General features: G+C 34.0%; 2 protein-coding genes across 5 annotated transcripts in view; one reads left to right on the top strand and one right to left on the bottom strand.

Moving 5' to 3' along the window:
- LOC113494157 (inactive dipeptidyl peptidase 10) overlaps positions 1-23675 on the bottom strand; it is a 173593-nt gene that overhangs the window by 93277 nt on the left and 56641 nt on the right. The gene's annotated exons all lie outside the window — the stretch shown is intronic.
- Positions 1232-22587, top strand: LOC113494158 (trypsin-6-like). 2 transcript variants are annotated; one of them, XM_026872353.1, is made up of 6 exons: positions 1232-1496; positions 7097-7259; positions 13404-13500; positions 15311-15472; positions 18327-18449; positions 22012-22587. In XM_026872353.1, the coding sequence occupies exons 1-6, from the start codon at positions 1409-1411 to the stop codon at positions 22534-22536; spliced, it is 1158 nt and encodes a 385-aa protein (XP_026728154.1). In that variant the 5' UTR covers positions 1232-1408; the 3' UTR covers positions 22537-22587. The 2 variants fall into 2 exon arrangements, with proteins under 2 accessions (XP_026728154.1, XP_026728155.1); XM_026872354.1 differs by having other exon boundaries at positions 1241-1496; positions 22027-22587.

Below are 23675 nucleotides of genomic sequence, written 5' to 3'. Positions count from 1 at the left end.
CTTCATCTTAATAGGCACTTGAGGCGTTAATAGGCTGTTATCTTAACAAGTGGTTCTTCAGTGACAGCCTACTACGACCCCTTCGGATTACACCCTTGTGTTTAAATTTTTGTTGGTGATTGGAAAAGTTGTTTTTCGGATCAAAGGACCATTTAAGAAGTTAGTGAGGTAGTAATGTTATTACTATTGTCTAATGAGGAGCTGAAAATTACTAAAACTAATACAAAAATCAATAACAATAGGGATGATGACTGAGTACATAGTACATACAGTATTTGTTGTTTTTTCCTGTTAGATAACTACAAAATACATATTACATGCAAAGACAAACAGATTGTTTATTTAATAACGGTTTACTCACGCGTATTTATCAGGATGGCTGGATTAATATCGGACTCAAACGGAGTCCTTAATCATGAGCTGACTTCGGCTGAGTCATTCCTACTCACGACATTTAATTTAAGGAAGATTAACTACTTTAAAGTTTTGGAGAAGGGGCTTGTGACGTAACGACTTCGCAAAATTGATACAAAGGAGTGACGTTACGCTTAAGTTCCGATCAGTAATATTTGTGGGGCAAGAGAAAAAATACGCATCCATTATTATTAAATAAGCTTCATGTCATTTATCAAAAATGACATCATCTCCATTAATTTATTATCTACGAACTCACCTCACCAATAATAAAACATTATCCGTTACCGGTAAACATTTACTCAAAGCAATACAAATAGACTTTTCGAAGTAATATGTACAAAAGTTGGTCGACTGGTCCTATCAGCGATTTAGCGGCATCGTAAAGGAAACACCATGCCTCGTTCAATGCCGTTTCCCACTTACTGCGATGTTGACACAAACATTGAATGCTAGATGAAAACATCCTGTGAATTCTGACGCCCTAATACACTATTAAACAGTTTGCTAATCTTTTTGTTAAGTGTTTATATTTCCTTTTTTTGGTGAGTCTTTTTTCTTTTAAGTGGAAAAATTGTTATTTATTTTATTACTAAGAGTATTTAAAAGACAGTTAAGCAAAAAACATGTCTGTTAGGACCAAAATGAGTGTTATGAATTGGTCTTTCGGTACACATAATATCTATAAAATCCCGTTATGTTAAAAATAGGGAAAAACTGATAACTAATTGAATAGTGAGACTATAAATAAAAGTAATTGAAACAAAACAAAAATTACATAACGTAACTATCCCAATGACCAATATACCCGTTATAAATGTTATCAATGAATCTCTCAATACTATTTATACATTCTTATCACAAAAATTCTCTTATCTTCAAATCAAACAAATCGTAAATTTCTTACAAAAAAAGGAAGCTCCATCCGTCTCTATTCGTTGGTAAGTCTGTACGGCGGGCAATCTTAATCAACAGTGTTTTCAGATCAGTAGCTATGAGTATGTGGGGGCCGCTGCTGTTGGTCCTATGTGCATGTGCCGTGAACGGAAAGTTGGACGAAGATGAAGACCAAGGGTCCTCTGGTACGTAGTTTATTTTATAATAATTAGTATCATACATGCAATTTATAGTTTGGGATAAATGGATAAGGACAGGGAGGCCTTGGCAGTGGACTCTAACAGTTAATATTATTGATAAGTATCCGTCCTGTGAAAATGTAGCATTCAAGTGAATTCAGTTAGCTAAAAAGCCGAGTCGTAGGCTTAAACTGGTATTATAAACCATACATTGCATGCTATTGTGATTTGTAACTAATTTCACTTTTCGGCTTGAATTAAAAGAAAAGTTACCCTTTCACTAGCGATTTGCTTGATTAATATTATTTTAAACCGAAGTATAACACAAATTTATAACAATAAATTAACGTAGGTGATGCTTTACCAATAGAAAAAATAATTAAGCGAGTACTGGAGCACATACATTAATATTTTTTAAGTCATATCAAAACGAATAATATACTTTCACTGTCATTTATTTAAGTAACACAAAATGAAACAAAAAATGCTCTAACCTACTTACATTAAGCTTATACGAAAGGCTGATTCACTAATCCAATTGAAAATGAAACCCAACACGACTGTGATTGGGATGACCACAGAACTACCAATGACAGCGTTAAAGTGATTTATTTTGACAGATGACTAACGAATTTTAGTTAAACCGCGAAAACAAGCAGATTACTTAAAAATTGTACGTAAATCTTGCAAACAGTAATATCAAGGTTTCTACGCTTTGTATTTTTGCCTCATAGAGTCGACGTTAGCGATAACGTGTAAAAATCAAACACTCGGTTAATGCGACATTTTGTTTTTGTGTCGTTTAAGTATCGAGATATCGTGTTATCCATATTTATGCTTATGTACAATGAGAATAAGGACCAATCTTCTCTGTATCTCGTTGGTATACAATCACTTTGTTCGTTTGGGTCCTTTGATACTTGTATGCTCCAACAGGTCATGTGTCTGTTTTTGTATAAAAAATATTGAAACACCTAATCCTGACCAAAGACTTTTTATATTATGAATACAAGACCACTAACAGACAGAAACAATTAAAGATTTTATGGGAGATTGGAATTAAAAAAATAACCGTATTAAACAGGTCTACAAGTACCGAAGGATCAGAAAAAGAATCAGAAGAGCTAAACTGTATCTATTTGCAAGTCATTATAATTATTTACCTTCAAAATCAGCTGTCAAGTAGCAACTTAAGAAACAAGTTAATGTAATTATAATGCCTATTAATCGCTATTGTCTAACCTCGAACTTTGTCAGCCTTAAAATACAGGACCTTTGTCTTTCCCTTTTAGTTTCGTTAGTAGACAAAACTTTTGAAAGTCTGCCGAGCAAACAAGCTGTTTTCTTAAGCAGCTCATTTGATTGATTGATGTGAATTTTTAACGTAGTCTATCCCTTAACTGTTAACTTTTTAAATTACTCCTCTTTTGTTTCAACTTTGAACGTTATGTCAATGGATAGAAATTAAGGAGAGTCTTTTATCTCAACGTTTTATTTTTAATCTCTGTGATCGCTGCTTTATGTTTTGTAAAACGATAGGACCATTATTGGCGCTTGAGGCGTATTATTGAAAAAGAATTGGTCCTTTAGGTAATTGTGTACTGAAACTGGCTGAAAAATGTGATATTTTTTGTTAATTAAAATGAACTGCTACGAAATTACGTGGCTAGTTTATTTTGGTATAGATTATATCACAGAAATATTAATATCATGCAACCTTCAAACTATCTGGCAGAAACATAAAATAAAGCATACGTTTGGTATGCAATTATTAGTAGAAAAGACGTAAGTCTAACACCACCTCAATATGTCCCATGGCAATAATCTCACCAGAAACGCGCTGTTTGAGATATATTTCTCAGTCTCCACAATTAAATAAAATACTCTACAATTACGAATCGCAGGTCAAACGGCTTCCACTGCGACTAAAATTACATAATTTAATTCCCAACTTTTAGATTCTAGTCCGAATTGCGGTCAAACTTTTCCGCAAACTTTGTCCCGAAAAAAAGCATACAAATTCGCCATTTATATGTCACACTCCCTACTTTAGTAACATTCGTGGCGTTTATCAAACAATATAGTCCACAGTTTTTCGGTGTCCGTAACAGCTGTTGCGACCACATACATTGTGGAGTTGAGAAAACTACTGCCTTTATGTTCCCTGACCGGTAACCGTTTCGGATGGCCGAACTGAAAGAACAAAATTGTTTTAGACTTTTTTGTACAAGTCCGTTGTTTTTAGAGGTAAAAGTTTTGGCACAAAGAGAACATTTATGTTACAGTAATAAACTTTATTTTCTATGTTTGGTTCGTCGCAGAAATTTTGAATATTAAGTTTTGAATATGGATACCAAAAGTGTTATTTTTAGTGGTCCTTCGGGACGCCTATTGTAGAAGTACAACAATGAAGTTTACGCAATATTTTAAGGAATAAACTTTTTACGAAATACGAAGTCAGGGTCTCTCTTATTCGTATTTCTTAACATACCTATAATCATAAAAAAAAAACAAGTATAATAACGAAATCCCTTTGAATACCTACAACAACTATAACCAAAACTGGGTTACACTCATTTCGAATCACAAAAATGAAACTACAAACAGTGCCTTTTAGACCCAAAATCCGTATAATCCACTACGCAAATTGAGTTTCCGTAGTTAGGAATTACCCAATTCATGTAAACGAAAATAGCAGTGGCATAAGCTAGGCAGTTGAGTCGGTTAGACTGGGCTATTCAGGCGGCCAATCCACTTATCTGCGAACATGCTACCCTAGTACCTGCCGATAACAACGTATGGATGTCAGTGTAGATAAACTTAATCCTAGGCCGAAATCTAGCTAAATTAGGATGCGGAGTTATGTGATGTGACAAGTAGGTTAATTATATCTGTAGAAACTATGTATAGATTATATCTGTTTTGTAATTGGTTTTGGTAACTTATAAATTAATTGAATTGATTGAAACCGTAATTTTTATCTAAATAAATTCATTGTTTATTGAATTTGACTATGTCAGATATATCTAACCCTCTTTCTAATGGCATGAATGGATGAAGCCAACTGAAATCAGTTTTAAAAGTATGTATGTATATGCAAATTAGCATTTTAACAAACTGCAAATGAAAATTAAGCTTGTTTCAGCCGTCTCTTGCTGTTTGCCTTAATTACATATTAGTATTACACCAAGTTGGGTGTTATGTGTTAGGGCTTTTTTGCCAAATAGCCTTTTTGATTATTGTTTTGCATATTTTACAATTTTACTGGAATAACTCCATCAGCTAAATTGGATACGTTTCTTTTTAATTTTTATAAAGTGAAATAAAAAAATTGGCCAAACCTTAAGAAGTGGATGAGGAAAATAACGAGATTTCAACTGACTATTTAATTTTTTTAAATATTTGTTTTAGTAATAGAAAAAACGAATAAAGATAATATGAAAAAACGCGTAACCGATATTTTTGGAAATATAGCTGACGGTCTAACAAAATCACCTAGTCGAATACCCAATAATCTATCATCATCGAATCTTTCTTCTAACAGCCCTCAAAATAAGCTACCGAGAACGATCCAACAAAAATTATAAACAGAAACAAGTTCTTTCCAGAAGTAATTTCCCTTTTATTTCCGCAATTTCATTCTTATATAAAAGCTATTCAACGCCTCGTTTGTGGACTCACAAATGTAAATGTCGAAAGTACACATTCAACCATAGTTTGAAAGTGCCATTTGGTCTTTGGCATTTGCAAACGGTCTTTGCTCAGTCGCTTGGTGCGACATAATGTAACTATCGTCGCTCCCCGGAAGAATGAATTTAGTAGAATATATTGCAGTTGCAGTTATTTTGAAGAATGAGGTTTATTTATGTGTGGCAATTGTGTGAAGAGAGATTAACGGTCTCTTAAAATTTCGTGAGGATAATGCTTGCTTAGATATAACGGTTTATTGGGACTATTTTTTATTCAGCTGATTATTAAAGGGAGAGGGAAGAGGGTCCAAAGCTAGTCAAATAAGTCCTAAAAATACGCATAATGACTTATCTAGTCTGAGCATATTTACCACAGCCAGAAATATAGATTGCTATTTTCTTTTGTGTTATTGTTTTGCAATATTCGGTGTGTGGGGAAAAAACTAACGATTTGTTTTTTATTTTATCATCATCATCATCCACAGCCTTTATCCTCCCACTGCTGGGCATAGGCCTCCCCTTTCTTTTGATTTTATAGACCGGTTTTAAAACAGCGTTGTGTACAGCTTTTAGAACATTGGATCTTAGTTTAGAAAACCCTATAATTTATCATATCATAATTTTAAACATTACACATTTCCTTCCATCTATCGACCCATCAAACAATTGATACCTTAAACTTCGTTCTTATCAGTATACCAGGGCTGCATAACAGACAGGGTCCTTCTCGAGTTGAAGTTGAAACTAATCGATTATCATAACTTTCCCCGCTGTCAAATCCTTAAGCTAACATCTGTGCTCCTGGTAGCTGGTAAGATAGTGCTTGGTCCGTGTTCGAAACTTAAGAACACTTAACTATATATATACACGTGTATACGGTAGTTATGTATGTATAGTATGTAAGGTACTTTGTTACAATTTTTATTATGGTACTTGGCGTGAGGTAAATTCATAATTATGTATTTAAAAACGGTTTACTCAGCGATACTTATCGGGATGATTAAGATTCTTATTTAAATCTGAAAAGCCATTAACCAATAAATGAAACCCAAAAAGAACTTACTCTTAAATACAAATGACTAGCTGTAACCTAACCTAACCTAACACTGATAAAAATGGAGACTAAAATGCATTTTTTATTAAACTTTTCCTTAATTTATCACGGTTCGAACCCTGCTTGGACTTCCAAAAATATTTCAAGACTAAAATAAGCCAAATCGGTTCAGCCGTACTCGAGTTTTAGCGAGACTAACGAACAGCAATCCATTCTTATATACATATACTTGTAAAGAAAAAACTAAAGACAGTGACATACATTTAATCATTTATCGAGAAGATTTCTACATCGTAACAAAAATAGAATAACAGAGCAATACCGTCTACAATATTATGCCAGGAGCAACTAATGAGAGTTAGAGGCATAACGTTTTTCTGATGACGCATACCGAACGAGGAAAATCTTTCACTTTTTTTGCCGTTCAGGAAGGCGGAAAACAAATTCTCCAGATTAACTACATCGGAATATAATTGGAAACAAATGTGTTTCGTTAGTTTTCTATGTTGGTTTTGTAAAAGCTTGACTATTTTATTTAAATAATTCGTTTGCAAAAAGGTCCTAATCACTCACTACTAAAGCTACTTTGTTTTTATTGAGAAAATAGCATTTGTATTATAAAATTATGTATCTACTCGTATTTAAAAAAGCAAAGTGTTTTGTGTAAAATATGAACTCACGAAATTCCAAATTGACCACACTCGTTGGATCCATTTTGGCACCAAAAGGTTCTAGGCATTATTTATTTATTATCATCCTTAACCACTATACCTTACTTTTTTATTTTGTCCGATCAAAATAAAAAAACTAAAATAAATTCACTCAAATTGTTATTACTTATTGCTTTAATTCTAATCTACCAGGAGAGCATGACTTGGACGATAGTACAGAGAAGATCGGCGCTAGCATCAGCACTATCTACCAGCACCCGTATGCCGCGACCCTCAACAGCAACGGCACCTACGTCTGCAGTGCCATTGTGCTCAACACGTACTGGCTGCTCACACTCTCCAAGTGCTTCGATGCGTAAGTATAACAAAATATATTATCTGCAGTAGCAACTATTTAAGAAACAATAATACATATATGATTTTTGCCACAACGCCATCTAGTGTCGAACTAAGCAAAGCTTGTATTATGATATTTAATCTGCTATTTTAGTTTTTAAGTTAAATTGAAATCAAAATCTATTTATTCAAGATCTGCTACTAAGTAGCATTCTTTGAACATCAAAAAAAATTATTATACTGTAGCATCCCGTATTGCTTTACTCTTAGATATTAAGAAGAAAAGTCGTAACAAACTCGATAGTAAAACCTGCTAGGAGATTAAAAACCTCACTATCGTTATAATGAATGATCCTGAATTAGGGAATCACCTCATTAGTTGCTGTTAGAAAAAATACGGATGTATAATAGGCATGTGTATCTGTACCGGATAAAATACCTTTGGTCTCTCCTAAATCCTGTTGCGGAACTGAGGACCAGAGAACCAAAGGTAGCAAAAATAATTCCCTCACATTACCTATTACTTATATAAATTGAAAAAATAGTTTCTGTATAGTTTCTTTACTTTTAAACAATCGTAGCTTTAAGTATACACTAACTTTAGAAAAAATTCAAAAGCTTCTTTTAAATTGTATAAAATACGAGTTCGTTTAACTATATCGTATTAACCAGACCATTCTTGCTTTCTTAAGAAATATCCTCTACAATTCCTCGCTTCAGATTTTCCAAGTTACTGTGAGGTAACTAATTAATATAACAAATGGGACTGTCGGGGCACGGACAATGGAAATGGAATTTCCTTTTTTATAATGAACATTTCTAGACCTTAAATGTTTATTTCTAAGTTGAAGAGGCTTTACCATATTTAAACTTTGAAATATACTTTAAGAAGCATATGCTTGCTGGGATATATATGTAGATAATGAAACATTTTTGTATTTAAAACGATTTGAATCGTTTAAATATCTTATCAACCAAACTTTTCGCCAAAATTTTCGGCAAAATAAAAGCCAAACGAAAAATATATAATTTCATCATTATCATGTTTGAGATTCAAGCGCGTTTCATGTAACATATGAAACCAGGCTTCTCGTATAGGTCCCACTGCTGGGCACAGTCCTCTTCCCGTATTGGAAAGGTATGACCATTGATCACCAACGCTAGCTCACTGCAGAAAATGTGGAACCCAGGTTTCCTACAAACTCGACAAACTCTTTAAACCAGTCGAGTGTGACCAAGTATGTTTAAGTCAAACCAAAACCGAACTTGTACATGACATTAAAATTAGGCCTTTTACCGTTGTGTAAGTGAAACGGCATATTAGACTGCAGTAGCGGCAACTCCCTTCCATAAGACCAAGTCCTTTAAAGCCATAATAACCGCACTAGACAACATAAACTCCTTGTTTAACTAACCATGTTAAGGCAGAGGACATTTCAAGAAAATCTCAGAAAAATAAAACAGAAGACCCTCCTTTTAGTTTCTTAAAAGTAGTCGCCGTAAAGAGGTTTCTCTTGCATACGAATTTTATGCTTAAAGACTCTGCGAACTTAATGTTTGCACTTCGTTAAGGATTTATAGTTTGAACGGTTTATTTTTTTTACTTCATAAAGTTTATTTTTAAGAGTTATGTATGTTACTGTTTTTATGGTTATAACTAGCTCTTCGCCCGCGGCTTCGCCCGCATCGATGTCGGTTATATCGCGTTTCCAAGAGAACTCTTCAAAAGTCCGGGATAAAAACTATCCTATGTTCTTTCTCAAGGTCAACTCTATCTCTGTACATAAATTTCATTAAAATCAGTTCAGTGGTTTGGACGAGAAAGCGTAACAGACAGACAGACAAAGTTACTTTCGCATTTAGTATAATATTAGTAAGGACATGCAAAAGTGAACTTAGTTAGTTATTAATACACTAGCTGCTACCCGCGACTTCGTCCCCGTGAGTAGACGATATAAGTTATGATTTATACCAGCCCTGTTTTTTTCACATTTTCCATTGTATCTTCGCTCCTATTAGTCGCAGCGTGATGGTTTATAGCCTAAAGCCTTCCTCGATGAATGGTTTATTCAACACAAAAATAAGTTTTCAATTTGGACCAGTAGTTTCTGAGATTAGCGCGTTCAAACAAACAAACAAACTCTTCAGTTTTATATATTAGTATAGATAATAATAGCTTTTGGTAGCGTGAGTTTTTTTCTAAGATCAGTAACAGATCCTCTTTTGAAGTTCTTTTCCTCTACACGTTTGAGCTGTAAACGAATATTAGATTTACAGTCATTTAATTACATTTTTTTTCATCCATTTATACATTTCAAATACAAACTCGGTCCAAAAATTACAGTAAACAAGAATGGCATAAATTAATCTAAAGAGAAATAAAATTCTAACAGTAGACTATAACTATAAGTTTGACGTAAAATACTTGTAATACTTTTATGTCTGCATAACAATATAAATACATTTTTATGTATTAAAATTAAAATCCAGTATTTCGGACCGAAGGGCCGTCACTGTGGTGTACACGGTCCTTTTGCGGATATAATTATGGTTTCTGAAGGGGACCCGAAACACTTGATATTTTTCTTTTCACACTCAGGTCCATGCTTTTATCTTTTTGGCACATTCAGAATATACATAATATTCCGAAGTATTAACATTCTGAAACTTTCTTGTTTTGTTTAATGTACTTCATAATTGAATGTAAAGAATTGTAGCAATATAAAAAATAATGGCAAATGACATCCAGCGTTAATAAACAACGCTCAAATGTGCGATGGCAGGTCAAAGCCAACAAACTGAAATTTCTATCCGTTTGACTGTTTTACCAGTATCGTTGAAGATCTATGAGATATGACTTGACTTAAGCAATGTAACATTAGAAAAAAAAACCATTAAAAGACTTCAAAGTGCAATAACGTTTAAACGATTTTGTCTGCCTAGAAAACTGAAACTTTACTTTGGCCCAGCGCTCAAGCATACCGCATACATTTCTACAGAATTGATCCTTATTAATTAATTGTATACTTAATAAGTCCCCTATTTCAATTACGCACAAAATAATGCAACAATTCCCAATATTGCTTACAAATAAATTCCATATTACGGACCCTTTCGGGAAACTCGACTCGATAATTAAATGGTTATATCTATCTCTCTTCCTCATCGAAATTGTTAGTAAGAAGAAAAGAGAGCACTAGTGGTAAATATCCTGAAGGCCTTTGCCTTTTGGCTTTACTGTATAAATTTGTTTACAAATATACATCTGTGTATTTGCCTTTATAGTAAACTTTGTTATTTTTAAATGTTTAATAGGAAATGCTATTGATTTTGTATGCTATACTACCTACATTACAGAGTTCCTGTTTCCTTCGGATTAAGGGATATAATATATTTTTACATTTATTTAAACTTTTGGAAACCGGTTTACTAGTTTAAGGGTGATATCTTTACAAAGTTTCCTCGCCTTATAAATATTTTAACAACAAAAATAATCACAATTCATAGTATTTCTAATATACTAAGGATTTGCCTAAAAATATATATTTTATTAATATTTTCCTGTTTAAGCGATAAAAGAAAAAAATAAGTACTTTACTTATAAAATTTCTAGAATAAGAAAAAGAGTGCTAACACAGATTATATATACATCAAATAAGTAACAAAAACATAAAGTTAACTTCAGAAAAAAACACCAGTAACATTTTCTCAAGCCTTATCTAGAAAAATATTCCAGACTGTCTTGTAATCCTATTACTACAAAAGAGTATAGCAAAATATAAATCTAACAATTTACCGTGACAATAAACATCAAGGTTTATGTTAGAAGTCGCTAATGTAGGGCAAAAGGACCTTAGGACGAAGGACCAAAATAAACGAAAGATACCGCGGTCCTTCCGTACGAACTATGCTTTGAGAAGGGTCGCTAAACATATTAAGTCCTCGTATCTTAAACAAACAGGGGCGAAAATACTTTTCATTGTTTTTTTATAACTACGTATGCCAAGGAATTTAAACCTTGTGCCTTTTTTTACAAACATTTAAAAATGTAAATTTATCAGGTTTTTACTACCAACAAAAAAGACGCTTAAATTCAAATAGCATTTGATGAAATTAAGATATAAAAAATGAAAAAATCACGGGTAAAACTAGGTATCAAAATACTATTTTACCTATAATATTTGGCTGTGACAAAGCTACAGACTACGGGCAGTGTTCAATCCCCGCATGGTCCAAATATTTGTAGCAGGCAAATGTTTGTTTTGGCTACGAGAACGATACAAGCATGTTATATTTCGTACGACAAAATGCACCTTTGAAACACGAAATATCTTATATTGAGGTTTGACCTAACACGCAACTTATATTCAAGATATTATTATTATTAAGAGAAATATAACACATCATATAAATGTTATAGTTGGGATATGGTAAATCTAAGAAGAGTGTTCTGTACTTTCCAATACTAAAATAACATAAGAAACGGAAGATTCTAATGTTTTCATTGAATTGACATTTTTTTATCGCACAAAAGTCAAGTAACCATCATTCCCCTGCCCTTATCCCAATTATTTTATTTGGGGTCGGCGCAACATGTCATCTTCTTCCTTCCATTCCACAAGAAACACTCTTTAAAGCCATATCGTCTTTCACACAATCCATCCATCGTTTCTTTGGTCGTCCTCTTCCCCAACAACAAATGTCAAGTTAACCGACTGATAGAATTGTTCCATAGCATTAAATTCTAAAGTCACGTGGACGATAGAGAATGGCTCTAGCATTTAGTTTACCATTGTACTCATGTATTTCTATAAAAGGTATTAAATTATTTGAATAAGTCATAAGCAAGCACTTCAGCTGATTTCATAATCGTCAAGTAGACAAAGGAAAATCCATCAAAATTTTCAACATGTAATAGAAAACAAAAAAATATCCACAAATCACCCTGTATACATACTTCATTGATATTATAATGAAGCTCGCAGATATAACAAAGGCTTGTAAACACTCATTATTCTAAGGATCACAGACCCCTCATTTACATGGCTCTCGACAAACATTTTTCAATTTCCAGTTCCCATTGAAAAACTAATTTCCACTTTTCCATGAGTTTTACTTTTGTTTTTCTAAATACATAATTAATTTTGGAACAAGGAACGATTAGAAAACTGATTTAATTTATGTAGAAGATAAAAATAATTATCGGCTAATTAAAAGTTACTTATCATCTAACATCTAAATTGGCTCACATCATCAACAGCAACCTAGCCTGTTCCCCACGTATGTTGAGGTCGATCTCAGTGTAACCGGATGCCTAAGGACCAGTGATTTTCAAGGAGTGACAGCCTATCTGAGCTCCTTAACATGGTTGCTTATTAAATGCAACACAATACCCCTTAGTCAGCTAGTCATTTTCTTTTTTTCTTCGAATTTCTAGCTCCTAAATATTGTTGTCAAAAATGTTTAAAAAGGACCCGGAACCCACCATTTGACATGCTTTAGGAAATAACAAATTGAAAATGGCTTCTTATAACGCTGCCTGCTGCCTATATTCTGTTTACCAAGTACCTAACGTCAGTGACATTCGTATATATTAGTATATAAGGACACTATATATCACAGCCTCCAAGTATAATTGTTGGTATTGTAGAAGCAAGATTGAGGAGCTCGTGGCTAAGCTATAACCGCATAAGTGATTCGATCACAGGTTAAGCTATGCTTGACGCGGTTGGTCCGTAGATGGGTGAGCATCTTTGTCATAACGAGTTCCTCCGTGTTTTGGAAGGCTCGTTAAATTGTGGATCCCGGCTGTTATTCCTACATCTTTGACAGTCGTTACAAGTAGTCAGAAGCTTGGAAAGTCTGACAGCCAGTCTAACCAAGGGGTATCGTGTTGCCCAGGAAACTGGGTTGAGGAGGTCAGATAGGCAGTCGCTCCTTGTAAAACACTGGTACTTAGCTGAAACCGGTTGGACTGGTAGCCGACCCCAACATAGTTGGGAAAAGGCTAGGCCAATCATGTAGAAGCAAGATGGCGCTTCATACCGTGTATCACGCCATCCCTTTCATTACTCCAGTCTTACTTTAAGTGACAATAGATGATAAAACATATCATTACAGTCTTTTTTCTAGGAGTTTTAAAGTGATGTTATTTTGTTTACAGAGGGATTATATCATCATACGTGACGCACAAGAACCTCGGAAACTTCACAGTCAGGGCTGGCAGCTCCTACAATAACAAAGGCGGGAACCTCTATAAGGTAAACATCTTTGTAACATTATGCTCATTGAATTGGATTAAGTTGACTGATCTGGAGTCGATATATAAGATTTCTTATCCAAAGGGGTCGAAAGGGGATCTTATATTTTAGGCATCGATGTCTGTTCGTCTATCACCAGGTAGCTAGGCAGTTGAACAATAGTAAAATTTCAGCAACGAGTAATGCGAATCATGACTCTTTGACCACTTCATCAAGAATATTGATTTGAATATTTTGACCAAATATCTAACCAAGTTACCCCACTTTAAGTATGAGAAAATCTTACACCTGATAAAGGCAGTAAAATTATGTAACCTCAAAATAAAATGACTAATAAAATTAAGGAGTTATACAATGCAACAGTATATTTGAAACAATTTTCCGGTACTAAGTTATCTTGCCTATTAAATTCATCTCATTATATTTTTCCAGTGAGCTGGATAATACGAGATTTTCCTTGTTATGCTTCGCTCAGTTTTAGCAGCTTTGCTTGAATAAATCCTATATATGTTATCTTTTGTATATTCTGATAAAATGTACTCGTAAGCTAGTTTTGTTTTGTTTTTGTAGATACTCTTGTTCAGCCTAATTGGAGCTACCAAGCGGGATGAAATATTTTCCTTGTTCGTTTTTATATTTTACATTGTTCTGGTTTTGTATAGTGCCTATTATTGTTTTTTATTGAATTTGAGAGAGCTCTGTTTTATGGTTTTAAAATATTTCGGTGCGATTGAAGCCCCACGGTGGGCGCCAATGACGAATGTTAAAAATTACTTACTGAGATGTTTGATGACTGCATTATTGACATTACTCGCTCTTCATTTCCACATATAATGGCTGTAAATTTCCCACTGCTGTGAAATTCTTTCGTCCACATTACTAGGGGTTTCATTATCCTTTACAAAAATGAAATAAAATGCGAGTCATTTGTTTAACACCACATAGAAAACAAACATTCATTTTGAACATATGTATACTTAGCAGTTAGATCAGAATTCAAATACAAACTAATACAATTCCATATAACAGCGCCTTAAACAATAATTATACTTGAAGATCGATCCGACCCTTCATTGCTTACCCAAATCCCATCCCAAATCCATTTGATACCAAAATCCATATTCCCTTTAGCAGACTCGTTAAATCGCAACATGAGGTTGTCACCAAGTAACGTGACCAAATAGAAGATATCAAACGTTTTTATTTAGCTGGTAACATTTTTATGACGACCCGATGCGCGGTAATGAGTCGGTTAACACTGTTTATTATTCTGTAGGGTAGGACGGAATTTATGTCTGAGTTTTGATGTTGCTTTGATTTGGGAAGTATTGGGTTTTATGTTAAAGGTTTTGTCGTTGCAGCGAGATAAGTTGATGTTCGGTTTGGAGACAGTTGGGCTTTGAAAAAGGGATGTTTCTCAATACGTCTGAATTTTTGTCTGTTTGTTGCTTTAGAACTTCAGATGCGATGAACCGATTTTGTTGATTCCTTTTATGTTTATTGTGAACTAGCCGGCATAAGTTTGACGCAAGAAATAAAACAAAGCTTTCGATAGGTGAATGTTTTATTGCTTTTCTTCGTTGTGTATGAAGGCCATGAAAATTTCAAGAAAAAAAGAGAAATTTTAAATTGACCAAAAAAAACAATATTCGAGAAAATTTAATAATATTCAATGTGTTGGTAAAAAAATATTTGTAAATAATTATAAATATTTGTAAATAATTATACACGTATATGCTACTTTACGAAACCAGTTTTGAAATTTTCGGAATTGTGATTTTTAATTATTGAATGTTTTGCTGGTTTCCAGATAAAAATGTTAATAAACAACTTCGATCTCCGAGTATCAGCTGCGAAGCTGGAATCTCCGATGACCTTCAGCTCACAAGTACAAAACGTGAAGCTTCCAGATGCTGATGATGACATTACTCTTGGATTCCTTGCCTCTATCATCGCATGGACTCCTGGTGGCGTAAGTATTCTTTTCCTTCTTAATGGACATTATATTTCTCTCCAACTGTATTAAACGAGAGTTGTTTTTCTTGACTATTTCTATCTGTGTTTCTTTGCCGCGTTTGATAGCCTTCACGAGATGATTAAATTCAGGTTATGGAATTGACGAGCAAATTCTTTGCAGATAATTTGTTAGGCAGTATTTTCGGGTTAGTAACTCTCCTAAATAACGTGACTTTTTATTGGCATTTTTTTTTGAGAATTCTGTCTCCCTGTTGTCACATCGCTGTTTGTCCGTCCATTACCAAGCAAGAACCACAATCGCTAGACATTTTAAGAATTATACATATTATGTTATTCCCTTGCCGCTATAACAAAAAAAAAACAAATACTAAAAAAATCGAGGTTTAGCAATGATCGTTACTGTCATATATCTTTAAGGTAAATCAATTATATAAAGGTAAGGTTAACTTAAATTGTCCAAAGTTTTAGGTTATTTGTACAGAACCCTTAGTATATTTTACCAGTTGTTAATAGGCTAATTACCGTTTTCAGCAGGAACTATTTTTAATGGAGTGCTTAAAAAATATTTCGCATATTCGACACTTAGTTACTTTCAAGTCTAAGTCGTATATCATCATCGGCCTAGCCTTTTCCCAACTATGTTGGGGTCGGCTACCAGTCCAACCGGTTTCAGCTGAGTACCAGTGTTTTACAAGGAGCGACTGCCTATCTGACCTCCTCAATCCAGTTACCTGGGCAACACGACACCCCTTGGTTAGACTGGCTGTCAGACTTTTTCAAGCTTCTGACTACCTGTAACGACTAGGAATAACAGCCGGGACCCACAATTTAACGTGCCTTCCGAAACATGGAGGAACTCACTATGACAAAGATGGTCACCAATCTACGGACCAACCGCGTCAAGCATAGCTTAACCTGTGATCGAATCACTTATGCGGTTATAGCACAGCCACGAGCTCCTCTAGTCTAAGTCGTATATGTTTATGAATATTATTTAATACAAGATTTCACGTTGTATTTTATGTAGATGACATTTTCAAGAAACGTTGCTTTTTCTTCATAAATTATTAATACCGAGAGATGGCGCTTTGGATCCACGTGTTTTGAATGTATATTGAGATTAAGCGTATGCATCGTGTAATCTCTTAAAAGCTTTTTGTTGTTTGCTCTTGAATAAATTTAAACAGTTATTTTTTCTATTTAGAAAATATCATCGCTTACAAAAAATAGCTAGATATAAAAAAAGAGAGTTAAACTGAAATCAAAATTAGTACCTAAATTTTTTTTTTCTAGTAAAGGTACCCAACACAATCACTTCAGAAACGTTAAATTACATTTTTAGTGCCACCAGTTGCACGGTTTCCAAATGTTCCAGCTAGAAATTCTAATATTAGTTTCTCTATACGTTATTTTTAAAAATAAGATCAATAGTTCCAGAGTGCACGCTTCATCTCGTCTTTGATATTTATTACATTACTGATTAGCTTTAATTAATAATGACGTGATGATATATACCCCATAGCCTTCCTCAGAATATGAACTATCAAACACTAAAATTTGGTTTTATTCGGAAATGTAGTTACGGAGATTAGCGCGTTAAAGCTGACAGCATTGTTATGTTAGTACAGATTATAAGTATATTTGTATGTCCGGTCTGAGATTTTTAACAGTTAATTAAGTATTCATCTAAACTTGAAACTTTTCTTTTACTTTTAACGAGGTTTTATAACAAAAAAAGTTCAAAATTGTCTTTCGCTGATGTTGTTTTTTAATTATTTATTTCAAAACCTTTTCCTCATTTTCTACTTAAAAGTAATCACTTACGCAACATTGAAGTTGGTTTTTTACTTTTCTATTAAACAAATTGACTAAACGAACACACACAAACACATATTTTGTATGTGCCTATGTTTTAAAACATTACAGTACTTTTAGTTTCTGACCCAAGTTTCCGTCGCTTAGATATCACAATAATGATATACATAAACTGAACACGAATACATAATCTATACATAAACATCAACTGTCAAGGTATCACGGTTTTTGAGGTATAGCTTGATGACAGGCGGACAGACAAATGAGCCTTAATATAAGGTTCAATTTTTATCCTTTCTTTACGGAACTTTAAGAAAACCTTCCTGTGTAATACCAAAAAAGGTTGTAAACGTAACCAGTAAGCGTGAAATAAAATACTTTTTATAGTAAATTGTGACACAGAGATCCAACAATGGGGCGGAAAACGCTAGGCACAAGAATTTCCTGATCGTAGTCTCAACTCATACCAAGAGCCCATTTGGATAATGGGGAAATCTTACAATTCGCTATCCATTGCGGAGTTCCACAGCTCTGGTTTCAAAAGTGATGTATCACAGCCAGCAATGTATTGCGATTTGCGCGATAGTAGCTGAATCAGCAAATGAAAAGAAAGTGTATTTTAAAAACGACCGCATAACAAACACATTTGCGAAATACTTTTACTTATGATGTCTCGTTATTTTCTTTTTGTTTTGCTTTATTTTTAGCATCCATTTTTCTGTTATGGCCTTTGGTTTTTGTGAAAATTTCAATTTTTCTAGGTATACTAAAAATAATCAGAATTAAAAAAAAATAATCAGTCTTTAAAGTTTCCCTATGCTTGGCTCAATTGCTCAATTGTTTATTTTTAAAAGAGACGTATTTTCTTGTTCCATACAGAAAATAAACAATTAATTATTTAGTTTCCAATTTTAGCTTTTTACTCCTAGTATCTTACTCAATTTGAAATTTTATTCTTTCTTCTTTCGTATCATATTTCTTCTTTCTAGTAAGATAAGATAAGACCTCAGTACTAGGAGAACATATTGTTTCAGCACATGCGGCTAGTCAACGCTCCGGTCATCGACCCGTCTATATGCGAGGCGAACACCAAGATGCTACCAGGGCACTATGTCTGCGTAGGAGGTGTGCAAGACCCCAACAGGCACTTCTGCAGGGTATGTTATCCTTATACATTCAACTATACTGATCACTTAGCAAGAGACATTTTTAGAAATTTCAACACTTATCGAATTTTTACATTTGACACTTGGGTTAAAAGTTATTTTGAGACTAAATAGTTTTTTAGCAACAAATAGTATTTTCTCTTTAACTTATAACATTATTTGTTAAACATTTTTAAATACCGAGTACTGGTATTCCAGTGAAAATGTAGTTCTCACTATAAACTTTTATGTACCGAAATATCACTACATTGAAAGATTCCTTCGCCACTTTATAAAATGTAATACATTTCATCGCCCTCCGGCAAAGAATTACAGAACGAACATTCGCGGAAAATCACGGATATGTCGCGAAAATCTCATACATCCAAAGTAGATAAAAAAACTAAATCACCTTAAGAGAATAAAAGCAAATACAAACAATCAAAATATTAAGAGCCTACAATCAAATCCTTGAATTCTTTAATTACTGTTGTGGAAGAGAGACGCAACTATATCCCACGTAGAGCGCTGTCTCGCTCCCAAGGTTTTGAAAGGTGCTAGCTGACTCCTAAACGTAAACCCACAATTATTTAAAGTAAACCAAAACTGGGTCACAAACGTAAAAAATCAATACTTTCGTAAGTTATGAACTTGATAATCGCGAATTAATGTTAATCTCATGAATAAAATCCGATCATGGGATCAGGTTACAGGAAACATGAATAACTTTAGCGATAACTCTTCGGCAATTTATTTTATGAAGTATTTTCAAGTATAACGATGCTATATTAATATAAATAAGTAGCTATTGCCCGCGACTTTGTCCGCGGGGTTTGAAGATTTAAGTTATGATTTATACCTGCCCAGTTTTTTCCACAATTTCCATTGTATCTTCGCTCCTATTAGTCGCAGCGTGATGGTATATAGCCTAAAACCTTCCTCGGTGAATGGTCTATTGAATACAAAAATATTTTTTAGTTTGAACCAGAAGTTCCTGAGATTAGCGCGTTCAAACGAACAAACACACTCTTCAGCTTTATTTTAGTACTAGCTGTTGCCCGCGACTTCGTCCCCGTGGGTAGAAGATATAAGTTATGATTTATACCTGCCCAGTTTTTTCCACATTTTCCATTGTATCTTCGCTCCTATTAGTCGCAGCGTGATGGTATATAGCCTAAAACCTTCCTCGGTGAATGGTCTATTGAATACAAAAAGTTTTTTTAGTTTGAACCAGAAGTTCCTGAGATTAGCGCGTTCAAACGAACACACTCTTCAGCTTTATTTTAGTATAGATATAGAAGTATAGATACCAAGAGCAAAAACTCTCAATTTTGAGACTAAAAACCTTCACTCATATTGCAGCACCATTTTTTAATGGAGAACGAATAAAAAAAAGGATAAATAACTTGCGCAGTATCTATATCTATATTTCTAGGACTTTTTGCAACGAGCCTCCAAGGATATTAAACGTTTGTTTCTTTTAACGTATACGTGTTTTTTTATAACCTAGTAAAACCAACCCAGAACAGGAATAGAAATTACACCAAACGGGCATGAAACCATTTAAATACGTTTGACAGTCTCAGACTCATTAAAAATTAACAAGGGAATGCTTCTCGTTAAGAATCCATATTAGAAAGTCAGACCCTCGATAAATGAAAGAATAATCCACGAGCAAGATTTCATAACCCTTATTTGCCTCGCTGTTACCCCACTTAATCTAATTCAATAAAACAAAATCGAAAGTCTATTTATTACCCTCGATCACCGAGCAAAGAGCGATAAATTTCTGCTAAAAGGCATTTGGAACGAGGAAAGACGTTCCTTATTCCCTGTACGATCCACTGGGACGGAGAATGAAATATGACGTCTTCCTTTAATCAATCACTTTGAAGGCAGAAAAGTGACGATACTTCAGTCCGCTCACTACTAAGGCTTATTATTATGTAGTTGTGGAAGTAAGACAGTAATATGTAATGTGTAGAGCGCCATCCTGCTCTCACAGCTGAAAGAGTAATGAGGGCTTCTTAGTAACCTTTGTAACTGATCATTGGAATTACAGTATTTGCAATTTATCTAAATTTTGAATCTAATGCTAAAAAGACGTTTCCGATATTATTATTTTTTTAAATTAGCTTTATCTTAAACTACAAGTCATTTACCGATTTTTACCAAACATAACTTAAAACACTTGCACATAATTGAACTTTAATACAAAACAAACTAGATTGAAATTCAAACGCTCAATCAGTTCAGGAGCCGTTCTGTCACAGATTGAGAGACAAACACGTCGAGCTCTATAACACCCTCTTTTTGCTTGATGGTTAAAAATATATAATAGAACTAACTATTTCTTTGAAAGTTATAACGATAGCTACGATTTACGTTAAAACTTGCTATTAACACATAAGTACTTATTTATATTTCTTTAAAAGTTCTTCTAAGTCGTTAAAACCAATTTATTTCGTAAAATAAGTGCTCCTTCGCATTCAATAATAAACGCTTTTACAACTTAATACCTTCATTAATTGCGTAATCATGAGCTTTAAAACTTACTTAACGATCTCATTAAAATATTAAAATATTGTTTATTTTAAATTTACGTTAAATTACTTTATTAATTACTCTTATGCAAATACGATTTTCATAGCATTGGTATGCAGATTTCATATTCGGTTCACAATTCGAAATTGCTTATTTTATTTCGTAAAGTTCCATTGTTTCAATCTGAGCTAAATTTCAATTTAATTTTTAGAGTTTTAAACTCTTTTGTTTATAAAATTTTAATTAGTTCAAACACCTTTTTTATTCGTTACTTTAATTCCATTTAAATACTCAAACCCTGTAGAAAAACTGTAAAAAAATATGCCACTTCCGTAAATACTGGGTATGTAAGCAAGTAACATTTTTTCAAACGTTAAAGCTGACTAATTTGAGCCAGTCATGGCACTTATCGAAAAGGCATATCATTCCCATACATTTTAAGCTTCATAAACTTAAGCGATATATCATTGTTTTGGTCCTCTACCTAAACTCAACCTACTTACTTCGTGGCGTCGCGGATACTAAAATACATAATGACAATCAAATACACAAATTGATCGATATTAAGTCCGAAAAAAATTGTTCACTCATTAACAGATAAAAATATTCGCACCAAATAGGAAGATAAAAAAGATCTAAAACACAATGGTTCTAAAACAAAACGCAATAAAATGAACGTGCCGGCAAAATACAGCGTGGTGTTAATATCAATAATAATGAGTTATCAAAAGGACCCGATGTGCTCACAGACGCTGAACGAACATAAATCATCTGGAACTCGTTCCGCACCATTGTTTTATCGTCATTTATAAATGTCACTGTAACAAACAATAAAACCGTACTGAAATAAACACGAGTTTATTTATTCTGTAGGCATTGGATGGTTTTTCCTTCATCGTTAAATTGTAATCATCTTTTATCGTATTTCCTTTTTACTTTGGATCGAAGGACCAAAATGATCGAATTGGTCCTTAGCCTAACTAAATATACTTATAAACTTTACCAGATATTATTAGTAATTGATAAATAGACGCTTCTCTTACAGAGAGACAACGGCGGCGCTGTCATCCAAAACGATACCCTCGTAGCCATCTCCTCATTCATCAACACCTGCGCCCTCTACTCCAAGACTCACGCCTTCCCGAAGGTGGCCAGCTTCGTCCGTTGGCTGGACTCCATCATCTGGGACGAAGACGTGAGGCCAACAACACCAGAACCTCCAACCACAGCATCAGGAACAAAAGTCTTACCAAACTCAACTAAAGGGCCAAACAACCAACCTTATTACGCTGATCCGGGGAAATTCATGTTAACCTTACCTTTTGATCCAATCAACGTGCCTCTAGAACCAGCTGAAGACAATTCTGTGTTACCAAGGATGAGTCTTTACGAGTCGTATCTACAGAGTCTTGCGAAAGCAAAGACGTCGACGACGGAGGACACCAGTGTTCCGGATCAGAAGACCGAGCCGGTACAGCCTTACGTCAAGCCAGTTAGACCACAACAGATTTACAGGCGAATGCCTAAGAAATACGACCGTTACGATTATCATTAGTTTTTGGTTTAAAATGTAGTTGTAAATAATTGTTTCTAAGTTCTAATAAATCAGGAGTTTATGTTTTAATTTTTTATTGGCAGTTTTATTTTGGGTTTTGTCGTATTTTTCAATAAATGATAGATCTGTATATATTCCTACGAAAGCAAATTACGATCTTAGAAGGGTTGATTTTTACCCGGAAAACACGCTATAAAGTCTATACAAGTAATATCCGAGAAACCCTCTTTTAGTTTTTCCCAAACGTGCTTCGAAATAAAACAAAAATGAAAATAATAGGGACGATAACTGGGTAAAAAAGTGCAAGTAAAAATCTATTTAGTTCCTCAGTTAGATAATAGAAAAATATTGTGAATATATATTCTACTATATTCATACCTTTAACTAAACACCCAAAATTGACAAAGATAGAAATTGAAAAATTGACATAACCATTCCGTAAAATTTATACACAATCCTATTACATTCACTGTTATTTGATAGTTTTTTGTTTGCGGTACAAAATAAAAATTACACATCCATAATTATTTACAAAACTTACAAGCAGATGCAGAGCAGAAGAGAACCATCATCCCCATTACCCGTTTTGCAGTACTACCGACACTCCTTAAATTGATCAACGACCAGCCTTCGCAAGCCTGTATATTGAAAAGCGATTCCCATAGGATTTCATCCGTATCCATACTCGCTTGAATCAATATTTAATATCGCAGATGTTTATTTGAACCCGCTCTCTGGAGTATGACTCTCATTAATATAAGCGAATAACAGCCCGTTCACATATACGCCTGTAGCCAAGATACATTTCTGCCGAAACGAAGCAAAGCTTTTATTATGAGTACTAGACAACTGATAGAAATAATATATTTCTAAATACATACATTACATAGATAAAATTACACCCAGTAACAGTACAAATTATTGTGCTCATCACACAAACTTTTGTCCTAGGTGGGAACTGAACCCACGACCTCCGGTATAGCAGTTAATGTCACAAACCACTAGACCAACAAGCCAGCCAGTAAGGCTAAGGAGGTTGGTCTCCATTTTATCGAATACATTTTTTAATGATATGCACTTTTAATTGTATGTACGCATGACACAATATTCTGTATGCAGCAAAAAATATCGGTCGGTAT

Source organism: Trichoplusia ni, chromosome 5, assembly GCF_003590095.1.
Source record: "Trichoplusia ni isolate ovarian cell line Hi5 chromosome 5, tn1, whole genome shotgun sequence".
Taxonomy (NCBI): Eukaryota; Metazoa; Arthropoda; class Insecta; order Lepidoptera; family Noctuidae; genus Trichoplusia; species Trichoplusia ni.
Note: the sequence above shows the minus strand (reverse complement) of the source record. Positions and strands in the feature narration are given on the sequence as shown.

Excerpts from the sequence above, each read along its gene's own strand:
- LOC113494158 (XM_026872353.1), top strand. The coding sequence starts at position 1,409 with ATGAGTATGTGGGGGCCGCTGCTGTTGGTCCTATGTGCATGTGCCGTG. Across the intron at positions 13,501-15,310 it reads AAGGCGGGAACCTCTATAAG|ATAAAAATGTTAATAAACAA; the intron begins GTAAACATCTTT and ends GCTGGTTTCCAG. Across the intron at positions 15,473-18,326 it reads TCGCATGGACTCCTGGTGGC|CACATGCGGCTAGTCAACGC; the intron begins GTAAGTATTCTT and ends ATATTGTTTCAG.